At 46.6% G+C, this 26,130-nt stretch overlaps 1 protein-coding gene and 8 non-coding genes across 9 annotated transcripts in view; 4 read left to right on the top strand and 5 right to left on the bottom strand.

Annotated features, from left to right (window-relative positions):
* The first annotated feature begins 2,281 nt into the window (after positions 1–2,281).
* The window catches only part of LOC120914548 (mucin-2-like), a 95,028-nt gene continuing 71,179 nt past the window's right edge, over positions 2,282–26,130 (top strand). The window contains exons 1-3 of the mRNA XM_040325225.1: positions 2,282–2,395; positions 22,833–23,486; positions 25,063–25,147. Of these exons, the coding sequence (XP_040181159.1) occupies positions 2,282–2,395; positions 22,833–23,486; positions 25,063–25,147 (853 nt within the window). The remainder of the gene's footprint in view (positions 2,396–22,832; positions 23,487–25,062; positions 25,148–26,130) is intronic.
* Positions 14,770–14,880, bottom strand: TRNAL-CAA. The gene is made up of 2 exons: positions 14,843–14,880; positions 14,770–14,815 (listed from the first exon to the last, which is right to left on the bottom strand). It is a non-coding gene; the product is annotated as a tRNA-Leu (tRNA).
* Positions 15,157–15,230, top strand: TRNAR-UCG. The gene has a single exon. It is a non-coding gene; the product is annotated as a tRNA-Arg (tRNA).
* Positions 15,680–15,789, bottom strand: TRNAL-CAA. The gene is made up of 2 exons: positions 15,752–15,789; positions 15,680–15,725 (listed from the first exon to the last, which is right to left on the bottom strand). It is a non-coding gene; the product is annotated as a tRNA-Leu (tRNA).
* TRNAL-CAG lies at positions 17,501–17,610 on the bottom strand. The gene is made up of 2 exons: positions 17,573–17,610; positions 17,501–17,546 (listed from the first exon to the last, which is right to left on the bottom strand). It is a non-coding gene; the product is annotated as a tRNA-Leu (tRNA).
* TRNAR-UCG lies at positions 17,883–17,955 on the top strand. Its single transcript has one exon. It is a non-coding gene; the product is annotated as a tRNA-Arg (tRNA).
* On the bottom strand, positions 18,388–18,497 carry TRNAL-CAA. Its single transcript has 2 exons — positions 18,460–18,497; positions 18,388–18,433 (listed from the first exon to the last, which is right to left on the bottom strand). It is a non-coding gene; the product is annotated as a tRNA-Leu (tRNA).
* Positions 18,771–18,843, top strand: TRNAR-UCG. Its single transcript has one exon. It is a non-coding gene; the product is annotated as a tRNA-Arg (tRNA).
* Positions 25,796–25,905, bottom strand: TRNAL-CAA. Its single transcript has 2 exons — positions 25,868–25,905; positions 25,796–25,841 (listed from the first exon to the last, which is right to left on the bottom strand). It is a non-coding gene; the product is annotated as a tRNA-Leu (tRNA).

The following is a 26,130-nucleotide window of genomic DNA, read 5'->3' as shown; positions in this document are numbered from 1 at the left end:
TTTATTTGCTAAAAAATTATATAGAACCCCCAAACATTATATATGCTTTTTTTCAAAGACCCTAGAGAATACAATGGCGGTTGTTGCAACTTTTTATCTTGCAACTTTTTTTGAACGCGTGTTTTTTATAAAAAAAAAAATGTTTTGTGCTTTAAAAATAAACCCAGTAAAGTTAGCCCAATGTTTTTGCATAGTATGAAAGATGAAGTTACGCTGAGTAAATAGATACCTAACATGTCACCCTTCAAAATTGCACATGCTTGTGGAATTGCGCCAAACTTCGCTACTTAAAAATCCCCATAGGTGACGTAGGTGACGTATTACAAGGTATTGGAGTATTGGGGTATTGTGGATTATTGGGGTATTGTGGAGTATTGAGGGTATTGCGGAGTATGGGGGCTATTGCAGAGTATGGGGGTATTGCAGAGTGTGGGGGGTATTGCAGAGTGTGGGGGGTATTGCAGAGTGTGGGGGGGTATTGCAGAGTGTGGGGGGTATTGCAGAGTGTAGGGGGTATTGCAGACAGTATGGGGGGGGGGGGTTTGCAGAGTGTGGGGGGGTATTGCAGAGTGTGGGGGGGTATTGCAGAGTGTGGGGGGGGTATTGCAGAGTGTGGTGGGGTATTGCAGAGTGTAGGGGGTATTGCAGACAGTATGGGGGGTATTGCAGAGTATTGCGCAGGGAGGGATGGCTGGATCTGTGACTGCATTTGTCACAGATCCAGACCACAGTGCTGCTGCTGCCACCCACTCCCCCCCTCTCCTCTCGCACTGTACCGATCGGTACAGAGAGGAGAGGGAGGAACCGGCGTCATTACATGATGCCGGTTTGTTTACAAGTGATCGCTGCGTCATTTGACGGAGCGATCACGTGGTAAACGGCCGCTATCAGCGGCAATTTACCGCGGTCCGTGATGCCGGGTCTTCTAGCTCACAGATGATTCCGGGAGCGTGCCCCAGGGGGCGCGCGAGTGAAGGATTCTGGGAGGACGTCCCAGGGACGTCCTCCCAGAATAACTCCACCACGCTGTAGCAGTATTTTCGCTATGGCGCGGTGGGAAAGTGGTTAATGTAATGCTTGGTCCCTGCAATATGGATAAAAATCATTGAAAAAAATATAGCATGAGTTTCCCCGCCACCACTCCCCCCAGGTCATTACACAAGACCCAGTGCCGATCCTGACCTCCCTGGGGCCCTAAGCAAAATTACATGGCACATTAAAAATGAGAAGCGGGGGGGCGCTGACGACAGTGACATGTCACATTAAAGAAAGTTGAGAAGCGGGGGAGGGGGTGTTCTGTTGTCGGAAATGACTCAGCCAGCGAGTTTAGAAGCGGGGTGAGGGGGCGAAAATGACTTCTTACAGGCGGGGCCTAGTACTTTTGGGGCCCTTCACGTCTTTGCAGGGCCGTAAGCGGCTTGCATAGTGAGCCTATAGTGAGGATTGGCCCTGACAAGACCCTTTTGCCCTATATACTTTGAACAGCAGTATACAGGCGGTGCAAACAAGATAGGGACTGTAGGTTCTTAAGTTAGAATCAGAAACCATGTCATACTTTGCACCTACATATTGCACAATTTCCTAAAGAGACCCTCAACTAACTACATGACACTTGTGCCCTGATGAGGCCACTGATGTTCCAGTGGTGGTGGCCCGTGAGACTGTCCATATAGGCTTGGCCCCCCAAAGTGCACGTGCTGTGTGGCAACAATATGTCGATTATTTTAGGGGTGGGGGGGCCATTACAATGCCAGATCTTGGCACAATAAATTATTTTTTTTGGGAAAGTAAAATTATAGAGAAAAGGGGGGTTGCCATCCGTGGCCTCCTTTTAACAAATATTGTGAAGAACACCTGTTCTCTGAAGGCCTCCATTATTTCTGGTAAAGCAAAATTTAGCCAAAAAAAAATAATGTCAGTCAAGGCCTTAGCTTTCTACCCATATCTAACCCACAAACTCATCCACTGATCATAAAGTCCAAAATCAAGTTTCGTATCGTCGTTCGTACTGCACGATCGTTTGCCGACATATTCTACCGACTGCGAACGACGTTACTAACTCACGCAATACTCCCTTATACACTGTGCATGCGGGAAGCTCTGCATGTATCCCTGCCTATGACGATCGTTCTAGTAATTGGCACGCCCCTTTTCGGTCGGTCAATGCACTCAGTGAAGAAGACATAATGGAGGAGACTCAGGAGAGACAGGAAGCTGCTACCACAAATTAGGAGAGAGGCCAGGCAGACACCAGAGAAGGAGCAGGAAACCAGCCACCAGAATGACCTTTGATGAGATGGTGGAGATGGTTGCAATTGTTGAAGAGGAGGACTATGATTGTCTAATAGGACCTTACAGGAAACCTAAGAAGCTAAAGGGCCAGATCATGGAGAAGGTACGGAGGACTCTCCATGAGAAATTCGGGTTGCAGAGGTCAAGGGATCAGTTGAGGAAGAGGTGGTGTGACTTGAAAAGAAGAATTCAAAGAGTCCTCATAAGACGTAAGTCATTTTCATGTGTACTCTGAGTATTTTGTTTTGTAGTTTTTATTATTTTGCGGCATTTGTGGTTTTTATTTCAGGTTGTGTATATATACGGTTCAAAACTAGATGTTTCAAGGTTCATGTTTGTGGGCATAATAATTGGTTGGTCATTCCATTTAAGTTCTTTTTATGTGAGACCAATTTTTTATTTAATGTAGATGTGTTATTAACTAGATTTAAATAATCCAACTCACGTCAATATACAGTAAAAGAAGAGTATGCTCAGCACAGCAGTTGGTTACACATATGGACTCAGTAGCACAATGGTTGGCATGGCCGTATCCGCCCTATAGGTCTCACTATGCAAGCCGCTTAGGGCCCCGCAAAGCTGGTGAAGGGCCCCCCAAATAAACTAGAGGCCCAACCTGGTAAGAAGTCATTTTCGCCCTCCTCACCCCGCTTCTCAACTCGGCTGGCTGCATGGAAGAAGAGGCCAAGAAGTAGCACCCCTTGCTTCTCAATATAATGTAAGATGTCATTTCCGACAACAGAACACCCCCTCCCCCCCAATTCTCAACTTTCTTTAATGTGACACTTCACTGTCGTCAGCGCCCCCCGCTTCTCTTTTTTTTAATGTGCTATGTCATTTTGCTTCTGGCCCCAGGGAGGTCAGGATCAGCACTGAGTGTTGCCACAAGAACAACCCAGTTAGGGGTGTCACACAGAGATGATCCAGTGTATACTTGTTGTATTTCCATGTAGGAAACTTGGCCAAAGATAGAGAAATGCAGCAGCTTTGGTAATGGATCAAAAATCCTGTGTAAAAACAGACAATTGTACCACACTTTTTAAAAAGAATGATGATATTCCTCTTTTAGACCTCTAATCTTTTTGATTTATGTTCCTTTTTTTACAATCTCATAGGGGCAATGAAGCTGCATCAGTGGAGCCGACGAAACCCAACACAGAGCCAAGCCCCACCCTCGACGAATGTGCAGAAATTGCAAAATCCCACCACATCAGTCAGTGTCATACAGCACAGCTTCAGGTAATACATGTAGGCCTGCATAATTTTCATACATGTTTTTTTTTTTCAAATTTCAGGAGGTGTCGGAGCTGTTGGGGGCACAGTGGACACCTACAGTGCCCATGTCCTAATTGGGGAGATAAATTCCTGCATGGCAGAAATAGAGGAAACAAACATCCTCCTCGAGAATATTATAAATAAAAAGCGAAATCTCGAACAACAATTGAAGAATCTTATAGATGTGCTGGGGAGGGATTTAAATAAAATAATAATAATAAAAAAAAAATACATGTAGTAAAATATTCAAATAAAAAAAATATTTCTTGACCCCCCCCAAAAAAAAAGAAAAAAAATTATATTACGATATTTTTTGAAAAAATAAAAATGAACATTTTTAAGTGTGATACAATAAATATTTTTGGATACTGAACAATGTCTGGCTTCTTATTTTATCAATGCTGCCTAAAATAACAAATCTAGATTTGTGGTGTTTACATTGACAATGATGAGTATTTAGTAAAGAAAATAAACATGACACTATGATAACGTAAGAGAAAGCTAGAATGAACTCAATTAGAAAAGAATCAAACCAAGAAAATTATTAGAACAGGGGCAAAAAATTTGGGCCTTAGGCACTGGTGGCGGTGTCACACACTGCAACCCCTTACAGATACTGTAATTGGGAGCGCCGAAAAGAACCACATGCAAAGTATTGCATTAAAAATTGTATTAGATGCCCTGTTACACAGGGGCAGAAAAATTAGGCCTTAGGCACAACACAACACTGAAACCCCTCACAGATACTGTAATTGGAGCGCAACAAGGAGCCACGTGCAAAGTATTGCATCAAAAATTGTTATTAGGCGCCCTGTTGCACAGGGGCACCAAAAATTGTGCCTTAGGCCACGTGCAAAGTATTGCATCAAAAATTTTTATTAGACGCCCCTGTTATACAGGGGCACACAAATTGGTCCGTAGGCACAACACAACACTGCAACCCCTCCCAATATCCTGTAATTGGAGCGCAACAAGGAGCCACATGCAAAAGTATTGCATCAAAAATTGGTATCAGACGCCCCTGTTACACAGGGGCAGAAAAAATTAGGCCTTAGGCACAACACAACACTGCAACCCCTCCCAATATCTTTAATTGGAGCGCAACAAGGAGCCACGTGCAAAGTATTGCATCAAAAATTGGTATCAGACGCCCCTGTTACACAGGGGCAGAAAAATTAGGCCTTAGGCACAACACAACACTGCAAACCCCTCCCAATATCTTTAATTGGAGCGCAACAAGGAGCCACGTGCAAAGTATTGCATCAAAAATTGTTATTAGGCGCCCCTGTTAAACAGGGCAAGAAAAATTAGGCTTAGGCACTGGTGGCGGAGCCCAGAAAAACAACATTTCTCACTAGCTATCAGCAAGAAAAGTGAGGAGGAGAAGGATATTCCATCAGCATCATAACAGGACAGTCACTCAGCATCAGCATACGCAGTCTCAAAGGGATCTGACATTTCAACAAAAAAATATTATTCAGTAACATCAGCATCAGGTGCTTGCTGGTGTTGATCCAAGCCTGATTCATTTTGATAAAGGTCAGTCGATCAACAGAGTCGGTGGAGAGGCGCACCCTGTGATCGGTCACAAAGCCTCCAGCAGCACTGAATGTGCGTTCTGAAAGAAACACTGGATGCAGGCAAGCCAGTAACTCAATTGTGTACTGTGCAAGCTCTGGCCAGTGATCCATCCTCAAGACCCAGTAAGCCAGAGGATTTTCGGTGGGGAAGGTGGTCCAAGTCGGATCTTGCCGCTAGGTATTCCCGGACCATGTAAACCAGACGCTGGCGATGGTTGCTGGAACCGGTCAGACCTTGGGGCTGCGGACTAAAAAATTGTTTGAACGCATCGGTCAGACGGCCACCTTCTCCACCGCTCCTTCTCTGACTCACCGAAGCCTCAGCAAGACGTTGTCCAGGTTTTGGAATCCCCCGGTTCTGGGAACGCATTGCACAGACCCTTCTGCAAGGCCTCCCGCAGAAGTTTCATCTTCTTGCTCCCTCTGCGATGGCAACATAAGGTCCGCTACCTTACTCTTGTAACGTGGATCAAGGAGAGTTGCCAGCCAGTAATGATCCCTCTCCTTGATAGCACGTACACGAAGGACCTTACGCAGGCTTTGCAGGATCAGGGAGGCCATGTCAGCGTAGGTTTGCAGAGGCATTTCGGGGCACAGTCCCTCTGGGTCACTGAGGATGACAGATCGGCAGCCAACTCATCCCAGCCACGTAAAAGTCCACGTGTTCCTTGGGACTGTAAATGATCCCTTGAAGACTGCTGCTGTTTGATGCTGAGTGCTAGGCTCCACCTCCATGCTGCTGATACAATCATCATCCTCCTCCTCCTCATCCTCCTCCTCCTCTTCCTGTGTTCTAGGTGGGCAAGCAGGAACAGTGTCTGGATAAAGGGGGCCTTGAGAGGTAAAGGAAGTCCCCCTCTTCCTCCCTTCTTTTCTGCCTCAAGGGCCCTGTCCATTATTCCACGTAGGGTTGACTCCAACATGTGAATAAGCGGGACCAGTCCTCACTGATGCATGCACTGTCACTGCTCACCATCCTCGTGGCCTCCTCAAATGGTGACAGGACAGTGCAATGCATCCCTGATCAAGGCCCCACTGCGTGGTGAAAAAAAACCAAGCTCCCCTGAGCCAGTTCTGCTGCCATATTGGCCCAGGTACTCAGTGATGGCTCTCTGCTGCGTGTGCAGCCGCTGCAGCATGGCCAACGTAGAGTTCCATTTGGTGGGCATGTCACAGATTAGGCGGTTCTTGGGCAGGTTGTATTCCCTCTGGAGGTCTGTCAGCCGAGCAGTGGCATTATATGACCTCCGGAAATGCACACAGACTTTCCTGGCCTGCTTCAGGACATCCTGTAAACCCGTGTACCTGCCCAAGAACCGTTGCACCACCAAATTGAGAACATGCGCAAAACAGGGCACATGGGTGAGTTTTCCTGTTGCAGGCAGAGAGGAGGTTGGTGGCCATTATCGCTGACCACCATTCCAGGCTTCAGCTGGCGTGGCGTTAACCACCTCTGAGCCTGGCCCCTGCAGAGCTGAAATGAACCTCTTCCCCAGTGTGGCTCCTGTCTCCCAAGCACACCAGCTCTAGCACCGCATGGCATCTCTTGGCCTGCATTCCTGCCTAGCCCCTCGTAACGCCTACGGAGCCCGGCTGGTCCTGAGCAAACATCACCACAGGAAGAGGCCACAGAGGAAGAAGAAGAGGAGGGGGTGGAGGAGAGAGGTGTGTCACAAGCAGTAGTAGTGTTTTGGAGGTGTGGTGGCGAACAACCTCCAAAACTACTGTACCTTGCCCTGCGTCCTTCCCAGCTGCCAGCAGAGTCACCCAATGGGCCGTAAAAAGACAGGTAACGTCCCTGTCAATGCTGCTGGACCATGAGTCAGCGGTAAGATGCACCTTACCACTGACCGCCCTGTCCAGCGAAGCATGGACATTGCCTTCCACATGCCGGTAGAGAGCCGAATCGCCTTCCGTGAGAAAAAGTGGCGTTTGGGTACTTGCCACTGAGGTACTGCACATTCCACAAACTCACGGAAGGGGGCAGAATCTACCAACTGAAAAGTAGCAGTTGAGTGCTAGCAATTTTGCTAAGCTAGCATTCACCGATGGGCATGTGGATGGCTGGGAGTGTCTTCTTTCGGCGCTGCAGCAGCTGGGGCAGGGAAATTTGTCCTGGTACTATCAGTAGATTGCCAGCATGTACTACCACTACTACGTTGTGGACACACTATTTCTACACCTTCGGTGCAGGCTTCAGAGAAGACTGGGGGTCTAGTGGGGTTTGGAGGTCACAGAAGGGCAAGGGAGGTCCGCTTTGGTCTTTGGTGTGGGTCTTTCTGGTATGCCTGCCAACGAGCCTGCATGGCAGGTCGACATATGTCTGGACAAGCATGTGGTGCCCAAGCGGGTGATGTTTTGGCCACGTTGAGATACGCTTGAGACATATGTTGCAAACAGCAAAGTACGATCTGATGGACAGGTTTCAAAAAAGGCCCCCACCAAAGAACTTTGCTGTACTGTTGAGACACAGCAGCGCCACGCAATGCAGTTAAGCTGACCCCTCCTCCTCTTCCTCCTCCTCTCTCCTATCAGGCACCCAGGTAGAGTCAATGACCTCATCATCCCCTCCCTCCTCATCATCACTGTCGAAAACCTGGCAGTATGCTCCAGCTGGGGGAACATCACTCCCAGATTGTTGTCCTCTCGGCCACCCCCTCTCCCTGGGCTCACAACAATGCCTTCCTCTATCTGTGTTCCGTCATCGGAGTCTTCAAAAACGCTGCGCATCTTCATGTAGCATGTACCCTACACTGGTTTGAAACAGTTTCGGGGGACTCCTCAGGGAGGACACGGTGGGACTAGGGAAGGAGTTGTGTGATGCCATTGTGCAGAGGGTAGAGGACGCCTTGGCAGCTGCTTTGCCAGACAAACTATAATCAGTCTGTGTGAGAGAGGATGAGGAGGATGAGGACGGCTTGGTCATCACTCAACTTATTTCTCTGCATGTTGAGGCTCAACACGGGCCAGCTCCGAAAAGAAGGACGAGCGGCCACGGCCATGTGCTGAAGAGATAAACCACATCCACCACCAGCGTTACCTCTAGATGCAGAGCCTGCTTGCCCTCGTGACTCTGCCTCTCTTTGTCCTTCCAGCCATATTTATGCGTTCAGGTGCTATGTAAGGAAAATAGTCGCAGTCACACCAACTGCATTCAGGTGGTATTAAACAGCAACCGCACAGTAAGAGCGACTACGCTCAAGTGCTATGTAACAAAATAGTCGCAGTCACACAACTGCGTTCAGGTGGTATAAACAGCAACCGCACAGTAAGAGCGGCTGCGCTCAAGTGCTATGTAACAAAATAGTCGCAGTCACACCAACTGCATTTAGGTGGTATTAAACAGCTAACCACACAGAAAGAGCGACTGCGCTCAAGTGCTATGTAACAAAATAGTCGCAGTCCTCACCACTCAACTGCGTTCAGGGTGGTTATTAAACAGCAACCGCACAGTAAGAGCAACTGCGCTCAAGTGCTATGTAACAAAATAGTCGCTGTCACACCAACTGCGTTCAGGTGGTATTAAACAGCAACCGCACAGTAAGAGCGACTGCGCTCAAGGGCTATGTAACAAAATAGTCGCAGTGACACAACTGCGGTTTAGGTGGTATTAAAACAGCAACCACACAGTAAGAGCGACTGCCGCTCAAGTGCTATGTAACAAAATAGTCGCAGTCACACCAACTGCGTTCAGGGGGTATTAAACAGCAACCGCACAGTAGAGCAACTGCGCTCAAGTGCTATGTAACAAAATAGTCGCAGGTCACACCAACTGGCGTTCAGGTGGTATTAAACAGCAACCGCACAGTAAGAGCGACTGCGCTCAAGTGCTATGTAACAAAATAGTCGCAGTCACACCAACTGCGTTCAGGTGGTATTAAACAGCAACCTCACAGTAAGAGCAACTGCGCTCAAGTGCTATGTACAAAATAGTCGCAGTCACACCAACTGTGTTCAGGTGGTATTAAACAGCAACCGCACAGTAAGAACAACTGCGCTCAAGTGCTATGTACCAAAATAGTCGCAGTCACACCAACTGCGTTCAGGTGGTATTAAACCAGCAAACCGCACAGTAAAGAGCGGCTGCGCTCAAGTGCTATGTAACAAAATAGTCGCAGGTCGCACCAACTGCGTTCAGGTGGTATTAAACAGCAACCCGCACAGTAAGAGCGGACTGCGCTCAAGTGCTATGTAACAAAATAGTCGCAGTCACACCAACTGCGTTTAGGTGGTATTAAACAGCATCCGGCACAGTAAGAGCGACTGCGCTGAAGTGCTATGTAACTGCACACACACAGTGACACCAACTGCGTTTAGGTGGTATTAATCAGCACCCACACAGTAATAGCGACTGCGCTCAAGTGCTATTTAACAGCACACACGCAGTGACACCAACTGCGTTAGTTGCTATTAAACAGCACACACGCAGTAAGAATTACTGCGTTTCTGTGCAATTCAATAGCCCAGTTGCATTAACAGCGACTGCGTTTCTGTGCAAATAAATTGCACACGTGCAGTAACAGGTAATGTGTGTATGTGCAATTAACTAGCACACGTTGAATAACACAGACAAATATTTTAAAGCTAATCCCTAATGCAGGGCAATACATCTATCTATCTATCTATCTATCTATCTACTATCTATCTATCTATCTATCTATCTATCTATCTATCTATCTATCTATCCATCTATCTATCTGGTAGAAAAGACACCGTGTATCTAACTATCTCGCTCTCTCTAACTGGTCTGTCTGCTCCTCTCTTTAACAAAGCCGGACCACACTACACGAGGCCGCCGTGCAGGGCTGCCTTTTATAGTGTGGGGCGTGTACTAATCCCCCTGAGCCATAATTGGCCAAAGCCACCCTGGCTTTGGACAATTATGGCTCTTCGTTTTTTTTGCGCGCTGTGAATGGCCAAGCATGCGGACATACAGCATGCTTGGCCAAACATCAGCGCTCAACGCCGCAGTTGAATTATGGGACGTTTGCGTGCACTCGAATTTGGCGCGAACGACCCGTTTTGTTCGAGTTTCGTCGAACGATCGAACGACCGATGTTCGAGTCGAACATACGTTGTATCGAACGCGAAGCTCAGTAGATCAGTAGATCAGCTGTCAGTAGATCAGCCTCTGCATTGCCTAAAATGGGAGAGAAAATTAGTTTGTGCAGAGCAGGGTGAAACAGTGTATTACTGGATTTTAAAGTGCATGGACACTTATTTTTAATGTTTTACATAACTATACATGCAAAATTGGTCAACCTGAAGTGATCTAGGCAGGACTTAAAGTGGAAGTTAAACCCTTCAATTTCATAGTTACAAAAACAGTTAACATTCCCGGCATGCCGAAATGCCTAGCTGTCACATTTGTTTGTGCTCTCAACCAAACTGCCAAACCTCCAATGGCTGGTTTCATAACGGTCACATGTACAGCATCATGGCAGTTGCAGATTAAACAGAGGTCAAGATGGCCGCTTCCTTGGCTGAAAACGTTAGGAGGGGTTTACTTCCACTTTAATTTTCTGACTAAAGTTCCACTTTAACCACTTAAGACCCGGACCAATATGCTGGCTAAAGACCCAAGGGGTTTTTACAGTTCGGACTGCTTCGCTTAACAGACAATTGCGCGTCGTGGACTGTGGCTCCCAAACAAAATTGGCGTCCTTTTTTCCCCACAAATAGAGCTTTATTTTGGTGGTATTTGATCACCTCTGCGGTTTTTATTTTTTGCGCTATAAACAAAAATGGAGCGACAATTTAAAAAAAAATGCAATATTTTTTACTTTTTGCTGTAATAAATATCCCCCAAAAACATATATAACATTTTTTTTTCCTCAGTTTAGACCGATACGTATTCTTCTACCTATTTTTGGTAAAAAAAATTGCAATAATCGTTTATCGGTTGGTTTGCGCAAAATTTATAGCGTTTACAAAATAGGGGATAGTTTTTTTGCATTTTTATTTTCAAATTTTTTTTACTAGTAATGGCGGCGATCAGCGATTTTTTTCGTGACTGCGACATTATGGCGGACACTTCGGACAATTTTGACACATTTTTGGGACAATTGTCATTTTCACAGCAAAAAATGCATTTAACCAGTTCCCGACCCCCGCATGTACATATACGTCCACAATATGGCACGTACAGGCACATGGGCGTACATGTACGTCCTTGCCTATTAGCGGGTGGGGGGTCCGATCGGGACCCCCCCCGCTACATGCGGAGGTCGGGTCCGCTCGGGGAGCGATCCGGGGACCACGGCGCGGCTATTTGTTTATAGCCGCTCCGGCGCGATCGCTCCCCGGAGCTGAAGAACGGGGAGAGCCGTATGTAAACACGGCTTCCCCGTGCTTCACTATGGCGGCGCATTGATCGCGTCATTCCCTTTATAGGGAAGACACTATCATGACGTCATTCCTACAGCCACACCCCCCCTACAGTTGTAAACACATACTAGGTGCACCTAACTCCTACAGCGCCACCTGTGGTTAACTCCAAACTGCAACTGTGCATTTTCACAATAAAGAATGCAATTTAAATGCATTTTTTGCTGTGAAAATTACAATGGTCCCAAAAATGTGTCAAAATTGTCCGAAGTGTCCGCCATAATGTCCGCAGTCACGAAAAAAATTGCTGATCGCCGCCATTAGTAGTAAAAAAAAAAAAAATTTAATAAAAATGCAATAAAACTATCCCCTATTTTGTAAACGCTATAAATTTTGCGCAAACCAATCGATAAACGCTTATTGCGATTTTTTTTACTAAAAATAGGTAGAAGAATACGTATCGGCCTAAACTGAGGAAAAAAAATGTTTTTATATATGTTTTTGGGGGATATTTATTACAGCAAAAAGTAAAAAATATTGCATTTTTTTCAAAATTGTCGCTCTATTTTTGTTTATAGCGCAAAAACTAAAAACCGCAGATGTGATCAAATACCACCAAAAGAAAGCTCTATTTGTGGGGGGAAAAAGGACGCCAATTTTGTTTGGGAGCCACGTCGCACGACCGCGCAATTGTCTGTTAAAGCGACGCAGTCCCGAACTGTAAAAACACCTTGGGTCTTTAGGCTGCATATTGGTCCGGGGCTTAACTGGTTAAATTGCATTCTTTATTGTGAAAATGACAGTTGCAGTTTGGGAGTTAACCACAGGGGGCGCTGTAGGAGTTAGGGTTTACTTTGTGTGTGTATACTAGTGTAGGGGGGTGTGGCTGTAGGAATGACGTCATCGATCGTGTCTTCCCTATAAAGGGAATGACGCGATCGATGCGCCGACACAGTGAAGCACGGGAAGCCGTGTTTACACACGGCTCTCCCCGTTCTTCAGCTCCGGGGAGCGATCGCGACGGAGCGGCTAAAAACAAATAGCCACGCCGTCGTCCCGGATCGCTCCCCCGAACGGACCCGACCTCCGCATGTACCGGGGGGGGGGGGGTCCCGATCGGATCCCCCACCCACGTCTAGCAGAGGACGTACAGGTACGTGGATGTGCCTGTCCGTGCCATTCTGCCGACGTAAATGTACATGAGGAGGTCGGGAAATGGTTAAAGGAGAGATTTAAAAGCATGGCCTAGAAGAGTTTTCACAAGAATTTGATCTTTATGTAGGATCTGAAAAGTTTTTTGGATTTTTTTTTTTTTTGTCAGTGACACGGTAGCATGAAAACACAGCGGAAGTGGTCATTGTAGTTTAAGCTAAATGGGTAAAGTAATTGTCAGAAGTGGGATTTTGAACCCACGCCTCCATTTGGAGACCAGAACACCCAACCACAATGTGAAGAAGCAACTCTTGAGTCTGGCACCTTAGACCGCTTGGCCGATCCTGACAAGTAATTTTCAGTTATCTGGCTGACTCTGGAAATATCCTCTACACGTGGTACTCAATTGTCTATTACCATTGTCAAGAAGCTGGTATTAACACTCTACACCTAGACCCTTTTGCAAATGCACTACTTAAAGCATGACCTTTGCACCAAGTCAAACATTCAGCACCTTCTACCAAATCTGCTTGAACAAAGCAAGTGAAGAAGATGGCCCAGGTGAATCTTCAAGTGTTTGGCAGATCCGCACACCACCAAAAATAATTGCGCATTGTGGCAGACCGCATGCCTAATGGATAAGGCGTCTGACTTCGAATCAGAAGATTGAGGGTTCGAGTCCCTTCATGGTTGATTTCAATGGTGCTTTCCAGTTCCAGTGACCTTTACTTGCAAATTCAATGGCTGTAAAGGATAGGAAGGTTTAATTGTGTTTTAACCACTTCCTGACCGCCGCATATAAATGTACGTCCACAGTATGGCACGTACAGGCACATGGGCGTTCATGTACGTCCTGTCCTTCTAGCGGGTGGGGGGTCCGATCGGGACCCCCCCCGCTACATGCTGCGGTCGGGTTCGCTCGGGGAGCGATCCGGAGACGACGGCGCGGCTATTTGTTTATAGGCCACTCCGGTCGCGATCGCTCCCCGGAGCTGAAGAACGGGGAGAGCCGTATGTAAACACGGCTTCCCCGTGCTTCATCTGTGGCGGCGCATCGATCGTGTCATCCCCTTTATAGGGAGACACAATCGATGACGTCAGTCCTACAGCCACAGGCCCCCTACAGTTGTAAACACACACTAGGTGCACCCTAACTCCTACAGCGCCCCCTGTGGTTAACTCCCAAACTGCAACTGTCATTTTCACAATAAAGAATGCAATTTAAATGCATTTTGCTGTGAAAATGACAATGGTCCCAAAAATGTGTCAAAATTGTCCGAAGTGTCCGCCATAAGTCGCAGTCACGAAAAAAATCGCTGATCGCCGCCATTAGTAGTAAAAAAATAAATAATTTATAAAAATGCAATAAAACTATCCCCTATTTGTAAACGCTATTAAATTTTGCGCAAACCAATCGATAAACGCTTTATTGCGATTTTTTTTACTAAAAATATGTCGAAGAATACGTATCGGCCTAAACTGAGGGTAAAAATGTTTTATATGTTTTTGGGGGAGATTTTATTATAACAAAAAGTAAAACATATTGCATTTTTTTCAAAATTGTCGCTTTATTTTTGTTATAGCGCAAAAAATAATAACCGCAGAGGTGATCAAATACCACCAAAAGAAAGCTCTATTTGTGGGGAAAAAAAGGACGCCAATTTTTTTCGGGGACCACGTCGCATGACTGCGCAATTGTCTGGTAAAGCGACGCAGTCCCGAACTGTAAAAACACCTTGGGTCTTTAGGCAGCATTTTGGTCCGGGGCTTAAGTGGTTAAGGCTGTCAGTAGATCAGCCTCTGCAGTGCCTAAAACGGGAGAGAAACTGAGTAAGTGCAGAGCAGGGTGAAACAGTGTATTACTGGATTTAAAGTGTATGGACACTTATTTTTAATGTTTTACATAACTATACATGCAAAATTGGTCACCTGAAGTGATCTAGCAGGACTTAATTTTCTGACTAAAGTTCCACTTTAAAGGAGAGATTTAACAGCATGGCCTAGAAGAGTTTTCACAAGAATTGATCTTTATTGTAGGATCTGCAAAGGTTTTGGATTTTTTTATTTTTTTTGTCAGTGACACGGTAGCATGAAAACACAGCGGAAGTGGTCATTGTAGTTTAAGCTAAATGGGTAAATAAATTGTCAGAAGTGGGATTTGAACCCACGCCTCCATTTGGAGACCAGAAACACCCACACAATGTGAAGAACCAACTCTTGAGTCTGGCGCCTTAGACCGCTCGGCCATCCTGACAAGTCATTTTTCAGTTATCTGGCTGACTCTGGAAATATCCTCTACACGTGGTACTCAATTGTCTATTACCATTGTCAAGAAGCTGTATTAACACTCTACACCTAGGCCCTTTTGCAAATGCACTACTTAAAGCATGACCTTTGCACCAAGTCAAACTTTTCAGCACCTTTCTACCAAATCTGCTTGAAACAAAGCAAGTTGAAGAAGATGGCCAGGTGATCTTCAAGTGTTTTGGCTAATCCGCACACCACCAAAAATAATAGCTACCTTGTGGCAGACCGCGTGGCCTAATGGATAAGGCGTCTGACTTCGAATCAGAAGATTGAGGGTTCGAGTCCTTTTCGTGGTCGGTTTCTATGCTGCTTTCCAGTTCCTTTGACCTTTACTTGCAAATTCAATGGCTGTAAAGGATAGGAAGGTTTAATTGTGTTTTAAGGCTGTCAGTAGATCAGCCTCTGCAGTGCCTAAAATGGGAGAGAAACTGAGTATGTGCAGAGCAGGGTGAAACAGTGTATTACTGGATTTTAAAGTGTATGGACACTTATTTTTAAATGTTTTACATAACTATACATGCCAAATTGGTCAACCTAAAGTGATCTAGCAGGAACTTAATGTTCTGACTAAAGTTCCACTTTAAAGGAGAGATTTAACAGCATGGCCTAGAAGAGTTTCACAAGAATTGATCTTTATGTAGGATCTGCAAAGTTTTTGGATTTTTTAATTTTTTTTTGTCAGTGACACGGTAGCAAGAAAACACAGCGAAGTGGTCATTGTAGTTTAAGCAAATGGGTAAATAAATTGTCAGAAGTGGGATTTGAACCCACGCCTCCATTTGGAGACCAGGACACCCACACAAAGTGAAGAAGCAACTCTTGAGTTTGGCACCTTAGACCGCTCGGCCATCCTGACAAGTCATTTTCAGTTATCTGGCTGACTCTGGAAAATATCCTCTACACGTGGTACTCAATTGTCTATTACCATTGTCAAGAGACTGTATTAACACTCTGCACCTAGGCCCTTTTGCAAATGCACTACTTAAAGCATGACCTTTGCACACAAGTCAAACTTTTCAGCACCTTTCTACTGATTCTGCTTGAACAAAGCAAGTTGAAGAAGATGGCCCAGGTATCTTCAAGTGGTTTTTGGCTGATCCGCACACCACCAAAAATAGTAGCGACCTTGTGGCAGACCGCGTAGGCTAATGGATAAGGCGTCTGACTTCGAATCAGAAGATTGAGGGGTTTGAGTCCCTTTCGTGGTCGATTTCAATGCTGCTTTCCAGTTCCTGTGACCTTTACTTGCAAATTCAATGGCTGTAAAGGATAGGAAGGTTTAATTGTGTTTTAAAGCTGTCAGTAGATCTGCCTCTGCAGTGCCTAAAATGGGAGAGAAACTGAGTATGTGCAGAGCAGGGTGAAACAGTGTATACTGGATTTTAAAGTGTATGGACACTATTTTTTATGTTTTACATAACTATACATGCAAAATTGGTCAACCTGAAGTGATCTAGCAGGACTTAATTTTCTGACTAAAGTTCCACTTTAAAGGAGAGAATTAACAGCATGGGCCAAGAAGAGTTTTCACAAGAATTTGATCTTTATGTAGGATCTGCAAAGTTTGTGGATTTTTTAATTTTTTTTTGTCAGTGACACGGTAGCATGAAAACACAGCAGAAGTGGTCATTGTAGTTTAAGCTAAATGGGTAAATAAATTGTCAGAAGTGGGATTTGAACCCACGCCTCCATTTGGAGACCAGAACACACACACGATGTGAAGAAGCAACTCTTGAGGTCTGGCGCCTTAGATCGCTCGGCATCCTGACAAGTCATATTCAGTTATTCTGGCTGACTCCTCAGGAAATATCCTCTACTTGTGGTACTCAATTGTCTATTACCATTGTCAAGAAGCTGTATTAACACTCTGCACCTAGGCCCTTTTTGCAAAGCACTACTTAAAGCATGACCTTTGCACCAAGTCAAACATTTCAGCACCTTTCTACCAAATCTGCTTGAACAAAGCCAGTTGAAGAAGATGACCCAGTGATCTTCAAGTGTTTGGCTGATACGCACACCACCAAAAATAATGGCGGCCTTGTGGCAGACCGCGTGGCCTAATGGATAAGGCGTCTGACTTCGAATCAGAAAATTGAGGGTTCGAGTCCGTCGTGGTCGATTTCAATGGCTGCTTTCCAGTACCTGTGACCTTTACTTGCAAGTTCATTGGCTGTAAAGAATAGGAAGGTTTAATTGCGTTTTAAGGCTGTCAGTAGATCAGCCTCTGCAGTGCCTAAAATGGAGAGAAACTGAGTATGTGCAGAGCAGGGTGAAACAGTGTATTACTGGATTTTAAAGTGTATGGACACTTATTTTTTATGTTTTACATATCTATACATGCAAAATTGGTCAACCTGAAGTGATCTAGCAGGACTTAATTTTCTGACTAAAGTTCCACTTTAAAGGAGAGATTTAACAGCATGGCCTAGAAGAGTTTTCACAAGAATTTGATCTTTATGTAGGATCTGAAAAGTTTTTGGATTTTTATTTTTTTTTTGTCAGTGACACTGTAGCATGAAAACACAGCGGAAGTGGTCATAGTCGTTAAGTTAAATGGGTAAATAAATTGTCAGAAGTGGAGTTTGAACCCACGCCTCCATTTGGAGACCAGAACACCCACACAATGTGAAGAAGCGACTCCTGAGTCTGGCGCCTTAGACCGCTCGGCCATCCTGACAAGTCCTTTTCAGTTATCTGGCTGACTCTGGAAATATCCTCTACACGTGTACTCAATTGTCTATTACCATTGTCAAGAAGCTGTATTAACACTCTACAACTAGGCCCTTTTGCAAATGCACTACTTAAAGCATGACCTTTGCACCAAGTCAAACTTTTCAGCACCTTTCTACCAAATCTGCTTGAACAAAGCAAGTTGAAGAAGATGGCCCAGTGATCTTCAAGTGTTTGGCTGATCCGCACACCACCAAAAATAATAGTGACCTTGTGGCAGACCGCATGGCCTAATGGATAAGGCGTCTGACTTCGAATCAGAAGATTGAGGGTTCGAGTCCCTTTGTGGTCGATTTCTATCTGCTTTCCAGTTCCTGTGACCTTTACTTGCAAATTCAATGGCTGTAAAGGATAGGAAGGTTTAATTGTGTTTAAGGCCGTCAGTAGATCAGCCTCTGCAGTGCCTAAAATGGGAGAGAAACTGAGTATGTGCAGAGCAGGTGAAAACAGTTTATTACTGGATTTTAAGTGTATGGACACTTATTTTTAATGTTTTACATAACTATACATGCAAAATTGGTCAACCTAAGTGATCTAGCAGACTTAATTTTCTGACTAAAGTTCCACTTTAAAGGAGAGATTTAACAGCATGGCCTAGAAGAGTTTTCACAAGAATTTGATCTTTATGTAGGATCTGCAAAGTTTTGGATTTTTTTCAGTGACACGGTAGCATGAAAACACAGCGGAAGTGGTCATGTAGTTTAAGCTAAATGGGTAAATAAATTGTCAGAAGTGGGATTTGAACCCACGCCTCCATTTGGAGACCAGAACACCCACACAATGTGAAGAAGCAACTCTTGAGTCTGGCGCCTTAGACCGCTCGGCCATCCTGACAAGTCATTTTCAGTTATCTGGCTGACTCTGGAAATATCCTCTACACGTGGTACTCAATTGTCTATTACCATTGTCAAGAAGCTGTATTAACACTCTACACCTAGGCCCTTTTGCAAATGCACTACTTAAAGCATGACCTTTGCACCAAGTCAAACTTTTCAGCACCTTTCTACCAAATCTGCTTGAACAAAGCAAGTTGAAGAAGATGGCCCAGGTGATCTTCAAGTGTTGGCTGATCCGCACACCACCAAAAATAATAGCGACCTTGTGGCAGACCGCGTGGCCTAATGGATAAGGCGTCTGACTTCGAATCAGAAGATTGAGGGTTCGAGTCCCTTCGTGGTCGATTTCTATGCTGCTTTCCAGTTCCTGTGACCTTTACTTGCAAATTCAATGGCTGTAAAGGATAGGAAGGTTTAATTGTGTTTTAAGGCTGTCAGTAGATCAGCCTCTGCAGTGCCTAAAATGGGAGAGAAACTGAGTATGTGCAGAGCAGGGTGAAACAGTGTATTACTGGATTTTAAAGTGTATGGACACTTATGTTTAATGTTTTACATAACTATACATGCAAAATTGGTCAACCTGAAGTGATCTAGCAGGACTTAATTTTCTGACTAAAGTTCCACTTTAAAGGAGAGATTTAACAGCATGGCCTAGAAGAGTTTTCACAAGAATTTGATCTTTATGTAGGATCTGCAAAGTTTTGGGATTTTTTTTTTTTTTTTGTCAGTGACACGGTAGCATGAAAACACAGCGGAAGTGGTCATTGTAGTTTAAGCTAAATGGGTAAATAAGTTGGAAGGCTGGACGGAGGCCGGCACTTGTTTGTAGGCGGAGGTCTGGGGGAGGTACTTATCCTCCCTTCTCTGCCGGGTCCAGCGTCGGCCTCTTCTCCTGTGGATGTGCTCACTTCCGCCGCGACCGCCGACGTCATTTCCGGGCGCCAACTAGCGTGGAGGGAGCTGAGATCGCGGCTCCAGTGCGTCTCCAAGCCTCGAGGGCTTCAGGTATTCTGAGGGGGGGGGGGGCCCGCGACCAGCATTGGGGACTGGCGGGGGGGGGGGGGGCCCCGCCTGGCTGACGATGGGGCCTGGCTGACAGCATTCATTCAGCAGCCACAGGGGAAACCCCGGGAGCCTCACAAGGGGGGGGGGGTATCATACATGTCGCCCAGTTCTGGCCGAGGGGCTAGGGGCCAGGGAGGGGGGGTTCGTGATATCTGCCTGCATATTTGTGTTGTTTATCTGGCCTGTCATTGATGTCATTGATTGACGGCTGACCACCCTGTGTCATTGTATTCCCCATACAGATTTGCCAGTCTTGGGAGGGGGGGGGGGTAAGATCGGTCCTCAGTCAGTAGTGGGGGGGGAATTCATCATGGTCATCTGGCACAACCTCGCGATTATCTCGCAACAGCCGTGCGATTTGCCTTTGATGATGGTCATACGTTTGTCTTGTTACAGTCATGGTTTCTTGGTTGAACAGGTCATGCGGTTTGTCGGAGAAAGAAACGGTCATGCGATCGTCTGATGCATCAATCATACGATTTTGTCTGCTGAACAGTCATGCGATTGTCAGATAAAAACGGTCATGCGATCTGTCTGACGAAACGGTCATACGGTTGTCCGATGTGCGATCATGCGATTTTGTCTGATGAACAGTCATGCGATTTTGTCTGATGAACAGTCATGCGATTTTGTCTGATGAAACAGTCATGCGATTTTGTCTGATGAACAGTCATGCGATTTTGTCTGATGAACAGGTCCATGCGATTTTGTCTGATGAACAGTCAATGCGATTTTGTCTGATGAAACAGTCCATGCGATTTTGTCTGATGGAACGGTCAGGCGATTTTGTCTGACAAGATGATCATGCGATGGGGGGGGGCGGGGGGGTAACTGCATGGTTGCCGTGTGCAAAACTACCATGCGATTTGTCTGGTCAGGACGGGTCTTGCGTTTCGGCTTGGCAGATCGTCATACCATTGGTCTTCAGGATTGTCATGCAACATGTCGGCAGTTACGAGTCGTAAGTCAGGTTCAGGGGGAATCGCATGCGATCTGGTCAATGGTAAATTGTCATGCGGCTTTCACTGATAGGTCGGTCATCTTCAGGTGTGTCGACGTGCGGTTTTTCATTGATCAATCGGTCATGCGTTTGCTTCAATCTTATAAGGAGGGCAGTTGCACCTCACTGGGCATTCCGGGTGGGGGATGCGGTCGCTTTAGGGCGGCAATTTCACATCGTTACCACATTCATTTCTGTTGTCTGGTATACATTTCTTGCGCTCATTTCTCCGTCGTACATATGTATTAACTCTTTCAGGTCGGATTACAGTGTCTTCCCGGTGGTCAGCTGGTACGTATTTGCTCGCTTTTAGGGGTATAAGTTAGTTTTTCCAGGTCCATATTGCTTTCTTGGTTCTGTCACGTCTACAGTTCCGTACAGGCTGAGGGTCATTAATTGATTGTTGGACCACAATCTTCTCGGCCGTACATCTCATGTCTGGTATGGCACCATCATTTCTCATTTATACATACCCACCACGCTCCTGTGGGTATCGTAGCCCTGAGTGTTTCGTTTTAATTACCTGTTGTCGCGCTGCAGGTCGCTCGGGCTCACTCATTTCACTCATTTCGTTTCATCATTTGCAGGGTCGGGGTCCCGCTTGGTAGGTCACTGCGCTATTTCCGGCCACCTAGGCTGTCACGGCATTTGGGCTGGCTGAGGGGCGAGGGCTTTCATGTTATTCTTTGTAGTTTGGTCTCTTTAGATTTCGGTATGTCTCAAGTGGCTGATAGCGAGGACTTCTCGTTCGTCCCGCTACACCGCCACGCGGGGGTTCGGAGCTCGGAAATTCACATCCTTGAGACGTTGGACCAGTACCAAGACTCATGGCTGAACCTCCGCCGCAAAGGCATTCCTTTCCCCTCTTCGGCTAGGAAAGCAGAACTGTTTAGGGCTATGCTTCCACCCCTGTCACAATCATCTCCCGCCACCAGCGCTGAGCATGCGACGGGTGCATACGCATTGGTACAGGTCCATGCGCTGCTAAACACACTGGCTACCTCCATGGTCCAGTTGCAGGAAAGGATGGAGGTGATGGAGGCCCGGGCCTTGGCTAATACAGTAATACCAGCCTCTACCGTGGTGGATTCAGCATCCCCAGCGTTAGCGCTCCCAAGCCCAGCCGCAGGTAATGTCGCTACTTTCCCTTCAGCGGTACCATCTCCGTCGGCTGCCCCACCTGTGGTATCTCCAGCCCATTTCATCCCGGCCAACATCAAAAGGACATCTTGGAGGGGAAAGATGTTAACTTGGCCTCCCTGCTCATAGCGGCTCAGGATGTGTCGGAGAATAAATCTTTTACTTGTGGGGAGGTATCTGTAGTTCTAAAGACCAAACACCCCAGGCTGAGTCGAAAACTCAGTGTACCGGAATTTGTGCTGGCTTTTGGTATTTTTAGGGATATTCATCTGTGCTGTTAGCCCAGGTAGAAGGGAGGAGTTGGACCTTTATCTTCATAAGGTTGTGGATCTGGCCCATAAATACGGTGGCACAATTTTTTATGATTACCACCGATCCTTTGCGGCTAAGGTGGCAGCTACCTGGGCTCAGTTCCAGGTGGTGTCATGGTGGGGGGCCATTGACATGGAGCTATTTTGCAGACACTTTGCTGGTCAAAAATCCCCGGTATGTACCAGCTGCCAGTCCTCGGCTCATACCACGGCCTGGTGCTCCAATGTGGGAAGCCTCCAGTCAGGTAGGGCCCTCCAGGCAGGTGGCAGGGGGGTCTGCTGGAACCCTGGGGCAGGTGGACAAATTGGGTAGACCCATACGATACCTTGGGAAAGCGCAGCTGTGTAACAACTACAATTATGCAGGTTGCAATTTCAACCAGTGTAGGTTGTTGCATGTTTGCGCTAACTGCTTCAGGGCCCACCCCAAGTCCGCCTGCTTGACCAAGCCAATTAGCACAGCCTGACTAAGCCGAGTCAACGTTTCTTTGCTAGGGGATCTCCTTGAGGACCACCCAGCACCAGCAGTCAGGCAGTTTTTGCTGGAAGGGTTTTCTGCAGGGTTTCATACTGGCCTCATTACCCTGCCAACAGAAACTTTCGAGTGTAATAATTTAAGGTCTGCAGAAAACAACCCAGTGATGGTCGACGAGTTGCTTCTAGCAGAGCTGGCCAAGGGGTTCCTCATCGGCCCCTTTTCATCATCCCCCTTTTCCATGTGGAGGGTGAGCCCCATCGGGGTGGTCTCCGGCAAATTTTCTAATAAATTCCGTTTAATTTACGATTTGTCTGCGCCTCATTCCTCTCATATCCCTAGCCTCAACTCACTCATCCCCTCGAGGAATTTTCACTAAAATATGCATCTGTTGACTTGGCTATCCAACACATCCTACAGTTGGGTAGGGGTGCTTGGCTTTCCAAAGCGGATATCACTGACGCCTTTAAACTACTTCCCATTAGTCCGGCCCTCTGGCAGTGGCATGGTATCAAATGGCGAGGGCAGTATTTTTTCGCTACCAAATTAACGTTTGGTTCAAAAAGCAGTCCGTTTTTGTTTGACACCTTTGCCCGGGCATTGCATTGGATCCTGGAGGACTACGGTAGTTGTCAAAGGGTCATTCACTACCTTGACGACTTCCTGTTGTTGGAAGACCCTGGGCGCCCACCCAGGGATCTGCAGGTACTTACGGGTTTATTTTCAGGGTTAGACGTCCCGCTAGCAGCTCATAAAATGGAGGGCCCAGCCAAGGTCATCACCTTCTTGGGGATCACGCTGGACTCTGAGCTTATGGTCGCTAGCCTGCCCTTGGAGAAGCTGGCCAGGATTCGTCAGGTCATCCATCAGTTTGTCCGTTCCCCGGTATGTTCAAAAAGGGACTTGCAGTCTCTTTTGGGGATGCTCAACCATGCCATGAGGATCATTCCTCAGGGCAGGGCGTTTGTGTCCAGGTTACTGGCTGTGCTTCCCCAGGTCAGGATTCGGACTCCCCGGTCAGGTTGCCAAGGGATGCCCAAGCCGATTTGATCATGTGGGATCAGTTCTGTCGCTGGAATGGTATCTCCATGTTCATCCCGCAGCCTTCAGAGAATTCCCCTCGAGTTTTTTCAGATGCTGCCGCTTCGGTCGGGTTTTCCGCCATCTTTGGTCAGCAATGGTTAGCTAGTCGCTGGCCCCCAGAGGTGTCCCATCTGCCAAAATTTGCTCTCACTTCTGCATTGTTTGAGATTTACCCGATCCTGGCGGCGGCAGTCACTTGGGGCCCTGGCTGGGCAGACAAGTCAGTCATATTCTTTACGGATAATTTGGCTACAGCCAGAATTATCAATAAAGGCAGGTCAGGGTCCCTTTTGATCATGTCATTTATGCGCAAGCTGACTTGGCTGGGCTTGTCGTATAAATTTCATTTCCAGGGGGAATTTATTAGGGGAGATCAGAACGGTGCAGCAGATGCCTTATCTCGGCTCAACATGCCACAATTTTTCTTTCAGCATCCGGCAGCAGATCGGACGGGCCAGCCAATTCCCCCCTTTGCACTGTTGGTCATGGATTAAGTTTTTTCCGGTCTCAGGCGGTCGAGCTGGCCAACAGGTCGTTGTCCAGGAACACGCTGAAAGCATACACCACGGGTTGGAGGGTTTTTCTCAGATTCATGTCTCTATTTCCGTGTGAGGGTCCCACAGATTCTTCATACTTCATGTCGTTCTCTGCTTATTGCCATAGTGAGCTAACCTTATCGGCCAGAACCATCAAGACATATTTGGCAGGGGTTCAGCATTTCAGGTCCCTACAAGTGCCGGACAGACCGTCCATTTTTGCTGCTCACCCTCTAAAAGCCGTGCTGAGGGGTATCCAGAGAACCCAGGGGTCCTCACGTTATCCCGTCAACCCATCACCGGGCAGATTTTCCGCGACCTGTCGGATATTCTGTCCTCTTCCCCTTTTGGTATGGGTCCCAGCTTGGTCCTTAAAGCTGCCATCCACCTCAGTTTCTTTGGGTTCCTCCATCCCGGGGAGGTGTCCAGAGCCAGCTGCCATGCTCCAGTTTTGCTCAGAGGGAGTCTGACCAGGTTTCCCGAGCATTACGAGCTACAGCTCCCCAACAACAAGACCAGGCAGATTGGTCAGGGGTTTGTGGTGAAGTACTATCAGACTCACAATCACTGGTGCCCGGTTGAGGTGCTCGACTCTCTCTGCAGGGTATTCTCAAGCTCACCCCGGGATAGTCCATTGCTCCCCTTTCCTGCGCATCCTATCACCGCCAAACAATTCATTGGGCATGTCAGGATTCTTCTTGCCAAGCTGCATCTGAATCCAGGGCGCTTTTCCGGACATTCCTTTAGAATTGGGGCAGCGTCCGCAGCATCCAAGCAAGGGGTCCCGTCATACATCATCAAGCACATGGGTCGCTGGAGTTCCTCCTGCTATAGTAGATATATCCCTGAACCTCACTTGGAGGTGCGTAGGGCGTTTGCCACCCTGTTGGATTAAATATACTCTGTTTCAATAAAGCTTCATTACCTATCTTGTGTCTTTTGCCCTCTTTTAGGCGTACCGTCCAGCTAGGCCAAGGCACGCCACAGGCCTTGGTGGTTGGGGTCACTACGTATTACGGGTGAAGATTCTGACTACAAGTTGGAAGGCTGGACGGAGGCCGGCCTGTGTTTGTAGGCGGAGTCTGGGGGAGTACTTATCCTCCCTTCTCTGCCGGGTCCAGCGTCGGCCTCTTCTCCTGATTCCCACCCTCCCGGCCCCCTTTTCAGGTATAGGCTTCATTATTCATTTCTCATATTCTCATATTCAGGGTATGCCCTCTTTTAGGCGTACCGTCCAGCTAGGCCAAGGCACGCCACAGGCCTTGGTGGTTGGGGTCACTACGTATTACGGGTGAAGATTCTGACTACAATTGTGTTTTAAGGCCGTCAGTAGATCAGCCTCTGCAGTGCCTAAAATGGGAGAGAAACTGAGTATGTGCAGAGCAGGGTGAAACAGTGTATTACTGGATTTTAAAGTGTATGGACACTTATTTTTAATGTTTTACATAACTATACATGCAAAATTGGTCAACCTGAAGTGATCTAGCAGGACTTAATTTTCTGACTAAAGTTCCACTTTAAAGGAGAGATTTAACAGCATGGCCTAGAAGAGTTTTCACAAGAATTTGATCTTTATGTAGGATCTGCAAAGTTTTTGGATTTTTTATTTTTTTTTGTCAGTGACACGGTAGCATGAAAACACAGCGGAAGTGGTCATTGTAGTTTAAGCTAAATGGGTAAATAAATTGTCAGAAGTGGGATTTGAACCCACGCCTCCATTTGGAGACCAGAACACCCACACAATGTGAAGAAGCAACTCTTGAGTCTGGCGCCTTAGACCGCTCGGCCATCCTGACAAGTCATTTTCAGTTATCTGGCTGACTCTGGAAATATCCTCTACACGTGGTACTCAATTGTCTATTACCATTGTCAAGAAGCTGTATTAACACTCTACACCTAGGCCCTTTTGCAAATGCACTACTTAAAGCATGACCTTTGCACCAAGTCAAACTTTTCAGCACCTTTCTACCAAATCTGCTTGAACAAAGCAAGTTGAAGAAGATGGCCCAGGTGATCTTCAA

This window comes from Rana temporaria, chromosome 9, assembly GCF_905171775.1.
Source record: "Rana temporaria chromosome 9, aRanTem1.1, whole genome shotgun sequence".
In the NCBI taxonomy this organism is placed as follows: Eukaryota; Metazoa; Chordata; class Amphibia; order Anura; family Ranidae; genus Rana; species Rana temporaria.
The sequence above is the reverse complement of the archived record's forward strand: the minus strand, read 5'-3'. Positions and strand labels throughout refer to the sequence as shown.